We start from the raw sequence: 11,431 nt of genomic DNA, 5'->3' as shown, positions 1-11,431 counted from the left end.
ATTGGATCTATATCTCATTCACTCATGAACATGAGAACCTATTTATTTAGGTCCTTCATTTCTCAATAATACATGATCCTTTATTTTTATGAAATGGTCATGCACATCTTTTGTTAGATTTATATCTATTTGCTACTATAAAGGATAGTGGGTTTTTTCCTAATTTCATTTTCTAATTATTGCCAGTGTAGAGAAATAGAATTGATTTCAGGTTATTGTCCTTATATACAAGTGTACTAAATTAACTTACTCATTCTTATAGATTCTTTTGGATTTTCTACATACCCAAGGCTGCCATTTGTGAATAATGACAGTTTCATTTCTTTCTGATTCTTACACATTTTATCATTGTATTTCATCTCATTGACTAATTGACCAGGACCTAAAGAACAGAGATCAGCAAACTTTCGTAATGGATCAGATAGGTAGGAAGCCAACATTCCCTATATAGACTCTTAAGTGTTGTGTTTAAAGAGAGTCAGAGTAGGCTTGTAGGTGAGTTTTAAGCAGATTTGTATTAATGTGAAAGGATATACATTATTCTGATAAAAAGGGCCTTTTTATAGGGAACTGGAGAAGGAGAAAACAATTCGTAGCTATGAAAGAAATGGGTAAAACATTTGCCTAGTGGATTGTCAACTGTGGGAAAGTTTATGTTTATTTTGAATTTGCATAAGTATAAACTAATGCTTGTCTCTCTTTCCCTTTAGGAAAAATAGAGATGAAGGTACATATGCACACAAAATTTTGCCTCATTTGTTTGCTGACATTTATTTTCCATCATTGCAACCATTGCCATGGAGAACATGACCATGGTTCTGAAGAGCATCACAGACACCATCGTGGAATGACAGAATCGGAGTCAAGCAAATTTTCAGTGCTGGATGCTGAAAATCAAAAAAAGTATTATATTGAAAAACTTTTTGACCGTTATGGTGAAAATGGAAGATTATCCTTTTTTGGTCTGGAGAAACTTTTAACAAACTTGGGCCTTGGAGAGATAAAAGTAGTTGAGATTAATCATGAGGATCTTGGCCATGATCATGTTTCTCACTTAGATATTTTGGCAGTTCAAGAGGGAAAGCATTTTCACTCACATAACCACCAGCATTCCCATAATCATTTAAATTCAGAAAATCAAACTGTGACCAGTGTATCAACAAAAAGAAACCATAAGTGTGATCCAGAGAAAGAGACAATTGAAGTATCTGTCAAATCTAATGATAAACATATGCATGACCGTAATCATCGCTTATGTCATCACCATTGTTTGCATCATCACCTCGATCATAACACTACTCGCCATTTTCCTAATGATTCCATTACTCACAGTGAGCGTGGGGAGCCTAGCCATGAACCTTCAACAGAGACCAATAAAACACAGGAGCAATCTGAAAGCAAGCAACTGAAAGGAAAGAGGAAGAGAAAAGGGAAGAAAAGTAATGAAAATTCTGAGGTTATTACACCAGGTTTTCCCCCTAACCATGATCAGGGTGAACAGTATGAGCATAATCGGGTCCACAAACCTGATCGTGTACATAACCCAGGTCATTCTCATGTACGTCTTCCAGAACATAATGGTCATGATCCTGGTCATGGACACCAAGATCTTGATCCTGATAATGAAGGTGAACTTCGACATACTAGAAAACGAGAAGCACCGCATGTTAAAAAAAGTGCAATTTATTCAGCTGCTAGTCACAAAGATCATAATGAAGATGACCGGCAACATGAGGTAAGCATAACGGTGTTTGCTCCGTAATTCTCAGGTGATCGTGAAGCATTTTTATTTGTAGGTAAAAAGAGAAGTAACAGTGGAATAAACAGCTGTATTTGAACTTATTTCCAATTACAAAATACATAAAGGAATCAAAGTTAGATTAAAGATTTTTACCTGGATTTTCACATGCATTATTTGTTCTCAGGTTTCTCAAATCTAAATGTTTAAAGGTAATTAGGAAATGTGTCCCTTATTTTCGTTCCTTATTTTACTATCTTGCTTAAGACTTATTTTGACTCCCCAAGTTAGTTTATGTGTTTTTACTGTTAGCTTGATTCTAGATACATGAAAATTGAAGCCTTTTTTTTTTTCAACCTGTTTTCTTGGGAAGTGACTAGACAGTTTCTTTTTCATAACTGTTAACTTACTAAATTAGCTATGGAATGTTTCTGTCATTGATCTAGCTCCAATGTCAGATGTTTTACATGTGTGGTAGGTTTGTTTTCTCTGTTACTTTGTCATTGGACCTACTTGTTTGTGATATTAGTTTTGTCTCATGCTTATGATAGATGTATGGTAAATGCAAAAAGGTAAAATAATAGGAAACTCCAATAGTAATGGGAAGTTCTGTTTTTATTCTAAATGTTCATGCTTTTTTGAATATTTCCACATTTGATCAGTTCCTTCTTGGTTTTTTAAAAAACTATGCACCCAAAAACATTTATCTTTGTTTCATTAAAATTGTATCAACACCCTTATTTATTCTTATTTTTAGCTCTTATTATGGTTTAGAGAAGATTGTTGAACCTGTTTATTCATATGTATAAAAAGCAGCACCATCTAGTATGGAAAATGACCTTGAACTTTGTTGTTTGTCTCTTATTAAAGTATGTTTTACATCTAAGTAAATATCTTTTGTTTCTTTCCTGGATAAATCATTAGATATTTGCTTTTTAGCAAATTAAAAATTTTTAGTGTACTTTTAAAGAAATACATTAATTTATTACTATGCATAGTATCCTGGAGTCTTTTGTTGATAATAACTGGACATTATCATTAATGTTTACTCTTTGTATTCTACTGTGGGATCTGGATCATCAGACTTATTATGTTGTATCCTCATAGATCCGATGCATATTACGAATTTTTTCGGGATTTCTGGGTATGTTCTATGCATTGGATAGGTTAGTATCTCATGTTAAGGCCTGAGAAGAATCATTTTTTTACTTGTATGTTTTGATTTGTTTTTGTACCATGATGAAATAACAACCAGAGTGCATATATATGAAAAAGAGGCAGTGCCATCTCCTTTGCCTTAATTTTAGGTATTTGTTTTTACTGTATGATGGGTCCAAATTTCTTTGTTACTTGTTTTTTGCTTTGTTTTGTTGTATTTTGCATTTAAAGTACTGGTGGATTAAGCTGCCTTTTTTTTAATCTTCCGATTTTTAGCATTCTTTTGGGATTCTTAGGTAGTGGAAATGTCCATATCTGGTATATTTGAATATAAAGTTAATAAATTACTTTTAAGTGTATTTAACACTTTCACAAATAAGAATCTTGAGTACTGATGATTGCATTTTGACTAGGGAAGTGATTTTTTTTCCTCACCCCTGAAGAATCTTATAGGTGTAAGTCATTCTTATCAATGGCAGAAAATCGTTATCTTTTATATGTTTCATAAGATTAAAATCCATAAAAATTTTGGGTAATCAAGTTGAATGTATTCCTATCATAAGTTCCTATCAGAAAGCATTCTTTGTGTATTACAGGTTATTTTCAAATAATATTTAAAATATTTTTTACTATACAGTAATTTGTTTTTCTGCATAATTTTCATAAAGTACTCCTACTTAATTTGTTTTATCAATTTCATTGCAGTGTTTGAACGTCACTCAGTTGTTAAAATACTATGGTCATGGTGCCAATTCTCCGATCTCACGTGATCTATTTACATACCTTTGCCCTGCTTTGTTATATCAAATTGACAGCAGACTTTGTATTGAGCATTTTGACAGACTCTTAGTTGAAGATTTAAATAAGGATAGAAGTCTGATTCCTGAAGATAAGGCACATATAGGGGCATCAGGTAAGAAAGATTTAAGTTCTTTCTCTTCTGTAGAGTCTCTGCACTTATTTTTTTCAATGTATTTGAATTAGAAAATAATTCCAAATTATTGCTTTCCTTTTGGTGACTTTCAGTATATTTTAATCAGATTTAGGTATGTGTGTTTAGAAAAGATTGAAGGAAGACAGAAGGTACAATACAATTTACTAATCTCTTCTGGCATCACAGGAATGTTTTGCTACAGATAGATAACTAATAAATTAGACAGGAAATACAGATTTGTGATAAACGGATTCTTCTTTATGGACAAATGTTAATAAGGGGGCCCCTAATTAAAGTTATTTGGTGTTATAATTACTTAACATTTAGCAGGGTTGAGGGGCTCCAGTGAAAAGCTAAGATTATCAAGTTTTTAAGGAAGTAAAAAGAGAAGCCAGTGTGGTTAAACGCTAGGAATGTCTCAAATGCCGGAGGCTGGCACATGAACATGATCATGGGCACTTCTAGAGAGTAAAACCAAATGGGTGAAACCAAAACTATTTTAAAATTTCTCTCTAGGCTATTTTCAGTGTATCCAGTTGGCGAGATAACTCCACGATGATGTTAACATGTTCTTCCTACCTAGTATTTCCACAATTCCCACTCCACATGAAATTTGTACCTCTTACTTAATCTCAAATGCCATTCCAGTGCATTTTTTTGATAAAATCTGAAAATCTTTGACTTTTTTCCTCTTATGTTTTTTAATTTTTGTTTGTTATTTTCCCTTGTATAATCAGTTATTAGGTCCAGTTGAGTTTTAAATATCTTCCAACTCTATCTACACTGTCATAACTAATTCTGGTCCTCCTTGGTTCTTTACTGAATTGTTGAAATAAATTCAGAACCCTCTCTGCTTTTAGGTCCCTTCCCTTTGTAGGTCATGCTTAGCATTTAAGCTAGATTTATCTTTCTAGAATGCAAATGAGGTTCTCTGATACAGGGTTTTTTTTTTTAGTGATAGCATACAGTTAATATATTTTTCTTTTATTTATTAAGAAACACATTATTGCAGGCACTGTTATAAACTCAGTTCATTTACTCCTAGTAACAGTCCACGAGGTGGCAAGTATTACTCTAATAACTTTCCCAAGGTCTCAGAGCTAGTGTGTGATAGCGATAGGATTCAGGTTTAACAATTTTGTTATCTATATGCTAAGTGTTTTATTTGCTTTTTCCCCACTGAATTTTAATAAGCTGTTCTTATATGAGGGAACTATTACATGATTTTTGCTTTATATATAAGGAAGCTGAGGTATAGAAAAATTTAGTAACTTGCCCACAATTCTCAGCCTAATAAATGATAAGACCCACCAAGCCTGAAGTTTTCCTGGTATATGTTCCGGGCGGTCACTATGCTGTTATCTTCCAAATTTAGTTAATTCTGATACCACCTTTGTGATTTTTTGCCATATAGGTTTATACTATTTACTGTTTTCATTAGATCTCTAGTATTTTTTTACACTTTTTTTTTTTTTTTTTTAGTATTGTAAGCAGTAATATCTATGAGAACATGGACTTGATGTGTTGTGATAGTTATATTTTTCCTCATATATTTTAGGATACTACACTATGCTATACTTTTCAAAGTTCAGAATGGGCTTTTTGGTTTGTTTTTTGTTTTCCCAATCAGGCTTTCCAGAATACCATCCCTGCCTACCTACCTTTCCATCTTTATTCACCACCATTAATTTCTTCCCTCCTAGCTCTAATTGTAACAGACTCTTGATAATAGATTATGCTTTTTTCCTCTCATTCCTCTCTGCTTTTTCACATTCTCAACTCTTCAACTTGACTGACTACTATGGTTCCTCAAGCATTAGCCCCTCTGAGATAACTTACCACACTAGGCTTAATTAAGTTCCCTACCTTGACACCCTCCAGATATCTCCATCATGGTACAGAGTTTGAGGATCTTAATAATTGGATTAGTTATCTGTTTTTGTTGGACTAAAGTTGCTTAAAGGAAGTGACTGGGTCTTTTATCTCAACATCTTTAATGCCTAAGATAAAGGGTACTTTGGGCAAAAAGTAAGCACTCATATATTGATTAAATGAATAAATTGTTTGATACTAGTTTGTAAGCTTTGAGTTATAACCCAGGAAGAACACTAGCCATTCAGCCTAGTGTACTTTGATAATACAGTGTTCTTAGAATGAGGAGGATTTCATGAACTTCATCGTGTGCAAAATCATGATTAACACAGTTCTGGTTGAAATGGCCAAGATGTAGTGGTGCTACTGCATACTAATTAAAATGACTAAATTGATGTGTATGAATATGGACTGAAAATGGAATTCTGATAGAATAGATAAAAGATCGAAAAAGCATTTAAAAAAAATTCATAGTGTAGTAATAAGGTAGACATGTTTAAGAATATCACATTCTAGTATATAAGTTTTATTTGAGATAGAAATATTCCTTAAAGCTTGAAAGAGTACATGTAAAAGGAAATGCTCTCAGTTTATAACTGATTGTCTTGGGTCCCTACCTTTTCTTGGTTAATTTCTTTGTAATTGGAAAATAACTTCAGGATAGATAAAGTAAGATAGCCTATATTTATTGGAACTTTACCATGTGCTATTTTAAACACTTTTACAAGAACTATTTAATTTGTTAAACTCATGAGATAGGCACTATTATTTTTTGTTGTTGTTCACTGAGGAAGGGAGGCTTTGAGAAGTCAGTAACTTGAAGGTCACATAGCTGCCAGGTAGCAGAGCTTTGATAGGAACTAGAGCATATTCTCCATCTACAGCCTGTGGTTGTAGCCACTGTGCTTGTCTCCTGTGCTTGCTCTACTGCTTCCTGCTAAAAAGGTTCTTAAGTGTGCTTTGCTAGAAAGTAAGCGACAAGGAGATAAGAAGGACGCTTTATTTAGTTATATTTAGTAGTATTTTGACAGACAGTGTAGTCATAGACGGGAAAGTGGTAAATTTTGGTATAAGGAAGTATTGTATAGATCAGGCATTAAAAAAAAAAAAAATCCAAGAGTAATCTTCTGGTAGAAAAGCTGGCTTCAGTCTGGTGAGATCTGTAAAGAGGGAGAAAGTGAGTCCAGACACTAGACTTGAATTCTGAACTTTGGTTAGATGAAATATCTTCCCTTTCCAGGCTTCATGCTCATTGATCTTTCTAGATGAGTAAACACCTTGAGAGCTACAGTCTCTCTCAGGTGCTTATAAATTCTCACTGTGGTAGGAGAAAAGGGGCAGCTAGGTCTAAGATTATTAACTTAATTAAAAATAAAATGTATTTGTTCTTTACAGGGAAAAATGGAGACTGACAAGATTGTGGCATCTAGAGTTAGAACTAAGCCTTTTCTGTTTTTAAGACTTTGAAAAAACTCATTCATTGTTTTCACATCAGCTGTGGATTATGACAGTTGTCTTATGTTGTGATACTGACATAATCTGTATATTTTAACAATGCTATTGACGGATGCTTGACTATAGTAATACTGAAAATTACAGTTTATTCAATCTAAACAGCCTTAGAGGAAATTGTACTTGCTTTGAAAACAAATGCATTACTAATAGTGAATATTGATTAGTGGTTTGCAGGTGGTTATTAGCATTGTCAGAAGTAAAGCTTGAATTAATTATGTCCTGATAGATGTTAATAATTGTTAGAGAGAATGCCCTGCTAGTAATTATTTTTAATGACTGCTGCGCCATTAAGAAAGGTTAACTTGTTCTGTATAAATCTCCCATAGTGACACAGCTACTACCTCATTAACTGTTCATAGACTGCTGTAAACCAAATATGCTATATACTGTGTTTGGTAGAAATCGTTTGTTTCACAAGATTGGCTCGTTTAGTTATAGAGTTGACCCTAGTTTAATTACCAAGGGGGGTTGTGAATAGGCCGCTAAGCATTTTCTGCCAATTAAAATGCTGAAACAGTGTAGAAAACTGCCATCTTGCACATGCTTTGAACCAAGTTAATTAGAAAGCTTCCACAGATGAGCGCTTCTTTTTAAAAGAATGCATTTTCTCTCTAGATAATGAGAAAGGGAGTTGGTGAATAACTAAGCTTGAAGACCTTTAACGTTTTAAGCAACCTAATTTGCAGAATAAGTGAAGCTTGTTTCAGACATTTAGCATTTTTTTATTGCATATGGTATCTTGGGTACAGATAAAGAAAACATTTGCTAGTTGTATTTAATAGTTTGAATAGTGTTTGGTATAAGTTTTATAAGAGATGCCTTTTATTGTTTGTTGTTTATTGTTATTTTGGGTTTGGGCTTTATACTAAACAAATTGTGATTGAAAAAGCACAATAATTTGGTTAGAAATCAGAGTAATTTTATTACCTGAATTGCTTTTTTCTACACTAGGAAATTGTGATAGATTTTCTGTGAGCTTTAAATGTAAATGTTACTAATTCTAAAAGTAAGTATGTATTTAAATAGCTTAGGAAGGTATTTCAAGTTCAACAAATTCAGAACAACTTTACTTCTCAAAGGTCAAAGGATTGTAATTTTCCTTGAAGAATGTTTGTAAGTTGTTAAGAGAATGACTATTACTTAAATTTTTAGTGCTAGGAAGCTAAAATTATTGTTAAAAATTTACAATAAATCAGCATAAGAAAATGTCTATAAAAACATATACTTATGGGAATAATAGGACTGTTTTGCTAATGAAACAATTGTGGTAGAATATTTGTAATCTATAGAAAATATTCGAGAAACTTCTGATTTATCTGAAATGGGAAATCTAGTTCTTTACCTTTTTATTTCTTGGCACTGGCAAAAATAAGTAACAATTCATGTTAGATAGGATATAAATACTTTAATTAATCTTACTCATACATATATTTTTGATGGCATAGAAATAAGTATATGTATATTCTGATAATTTTATATAGTTACAAGTTTGTTTTGAAGTAATCATTTGTCCCTCTCCCTCTATCCTAATTAGCTCAAAATTTGAAAGTGATTGCCATTTGAATTAATAAAGTTAGTATTCTTACTTTCATTTTTAATTATACTTATTTTTCTTATAGATCCTCTTTTATGTGAAGCCACCTCTATGAGGTAAATACATAAGTGATAAATAAATCACTTGGCCAAGAATTCCCTGAAAATACTATGATTTACTGGAGAAAACAACGGATTAAGAGAGGACTTTGGGTTTAGTTTTGACTTTGCCATTTTAGCTAGCTATGTAACTTTTTTATTATGATAAAATTTATATAACATAAAGTTTGCCATTTTAACCATTGAAGTGTGCAAATCAGTGTGCATTACATTCACAATGTTGTGCAACCATCACACTACTTTTAAAACTTTTTTTATCACCCCAGATTGAAACTGTGTAACCATTAAGCAGCAGCTCCTCATTTTCTCCTTACCCCAGCCCCAAATTCCTTTTGTCTCTATGAATTTAACTCTTCTAGATCATTCCTATAAGTGAAATCATACATTTGTCTTTTTGTGTCTGATTTATTTCACTCAGCATGTTTTCAGGGTTCATCTATGTTGTAGCATGTATCAGAACTTAATTCGTTTTTGTGGTTGAATATTCTCCATTGCAAGTTATACTACATTTTGTTAATACATTCATTCATTGATGGATACTTGGCTATTGTGAATAATGCTGTAATGAACATGGGCATACAAGGATCTGAGTCTTAGCTTTCAATTATTTGACGTATATAGACCTATGAGTGGAGTTCCTGGGTCATATGGTGATTCTGTTTAGCTTTTTGGGGGAACTACAAATCTTTTCTACAGTGGCTGCACCATTTTGTGTTCCCACCAGCAACATAAGGGGATTCCATTTTCTCCACATCTTTGCCAGCGTGTGTTTTTCATTTTTTTTTTTCCACAGCCATCCTAGTAGATGTGAAGTATTATTTAGCATTTAACATCTCTGCTTCAGTATGCAGATCTGTTAAGTAGAAAGACATTGGTCTACATTATTGTGTTCTTCAAGATACTGGCTCAGTGAGATATACCAGTAGATTCCATAATCAAGTAAGTTAGGAAAATGCTTTATATTGTGTTCCGCTTGCAGAGATTCATGTTGCTTATTAAACTGTTAGAGGCTCTGAGGGAACTTGTTTAACCCAGCATTACCAAATCTCTTTAATTATTAAATTCTCCCCTCTTTCCCTTTGGAATGCTACTTATCTCAGAATTAGATGAACACGGTTTGAGAAATACTAATGTAGATTATTAATGTCCTTTCTAGCTATATGATATGATGTTAGCTAGTATGTTGCTTGTTCGAATAGCTACAAGTGAGCAAGGAATTTTTTTGAAATGTTTTTTTTAAAAGGGCAGAACAGTTGGCCTCTGAAAAAAATTTAAAAAAAAATTCCGACTCTGTCAATCAAGGCAGTGTATACACAGAGGAGTAATTAAACTATGTTATAATAGTCCCAATTGTACTGTCTATGTTTTATATATAAAAAATGTTATTAGAAGTTATAGAATCCTTTTTAGTCCTGGAATTCATTATTTTTAAAAATCAATTTGATAATTAGTGATATTGAGCATTTTTTCATGTGCCTGTTGGCCATTTGTATGTCTTCATTGGAGAATTGTTTGTTTAGATCTTCTGCCCATTTTTGGATTGGGTTTTTTTTTTTTATTAGTTGTATGAACTGTTTATATATTCTGGAAATTAAGCCCTTGTCAGCCGCAGCAGATCAAATCTCACACCAGTCAGAATGGCAATCATTAAAAGGGTTACAAACAACAAATTCTGGAGAGGGTGTGGAGAAAAGGGAACCCTCCAACACTGTTGGTAGAAATATACTTTGATGCAGCCATTATGGAAAACAGTATGGAGATTCCTCAAAAGACTAGAAATAGACTTGCCATATGATCCAGCAATCCCACTCCTGGGCATATATCCAGAGAGAACTCTAATTCAAAAAATACATTCACCCCAATGTCCACAGCAGCACTGTTTACAATAGCCAAGACATGGAAACAACCTAAATGTCCATCGACAGATGCCTGGATAAAGAAAAGTGTGGTATAGCTATACAGTGGAATACTACTCAGCCATAAAAAGGAATAAAATAATGCCATTTGCAGCAACATGGAAAGGCCTGGAGACTGTCATTCTAAGTGAAGTTAGCCAGAAAGAGAAAGAAAAATACCATATGATATCGCTCATATGAGGAATCTTAAAAAAAAAAAAAGGCACAAACGAGCTTATTTACAAAACAGAAACAGACTCACAGACATAGAAAACAAACATGGTTACCAGAGGGGGAAGGGAGTGGGAAGGCATAAATTGGGAGTTTGAGATTTGCAGAGACTAACTACTGTATATAAAATAAACAACAGGTTTTTTTTCTGTGTACTACAGGGAACTATATTCAATCTTATAGTAACCTATAATGAAAAAGTATGAAAATGAATATATGTATGTATATGTATAACTGAAACAGTATGCTGTACACCAGAAATTGATGCAACATTATAAACTGACTATACTTCAGTTAAAAAAATACCAATTTGAAAAATCTTTTGAAGTAACAAGCATATTACACATATTTTCTTTAGTTGGAAAAATGGGACAATTCTTTTAAGAAGTTAAGTTCACAGTCATATACAGATTATTTAATTTTAATCTAAGAGCA

General features: G+C 32.9%; 1 protein-coding gene across 8 annotated transcripts in view; it reads left to right on the top strand.

The window, feature by feature from the left end:
* SLC39A10 (solute carrier family 39 member 10) overlaps positions 1-11,431 on the top strand; it is a 95,889-nt gene that overhangs the window by 55,713 nt on the left and 28,745 nt on the right. For 6 of the 8 annotated variants that reach the window (XM_045511990.2, XM_010948696.3, XM_045511992.2 and 3 more), the window contains 2 exons: positions 711-1,735; positions 3,602-3,809. In XM_045511990.2, the coding sequence (XP_045367946.1) occupies positions 722-1,735; positions 3,602-3,809 (1,222 nt within the window). In that variant the 5' untranslated portion in view covers positions 711-721. Of the gene's footprint in view, positions 1-262; positions 426-710; positions 1,736-3,601; positions 3,810-11,431 lie in introns of all 8 variants that reach the window. The other 2 variants (XM_074364247.1, XM_074364248.1) reach the window with 1 other exon arrangement.

The sequence above is a fragment of the Camelus bactrianus genome, chromosome 5 (genome assembly GCF_048773025.1).
Source record: "Camelus bactrianus isolate YW-2024 breed Bactrian camel chromosome 5, ASM4877302v1, whole genome shotgun sequence".
NCBI classification, from domain to species: Eukaryota; Metazoa; Chordata; class Mammalia; order Artiodactyla; family Camelidae; genus Camelus; species Camelus bactrianus.
This window is presented reverse-complemented; position numbering and strand designations above follow the sequence as displayed.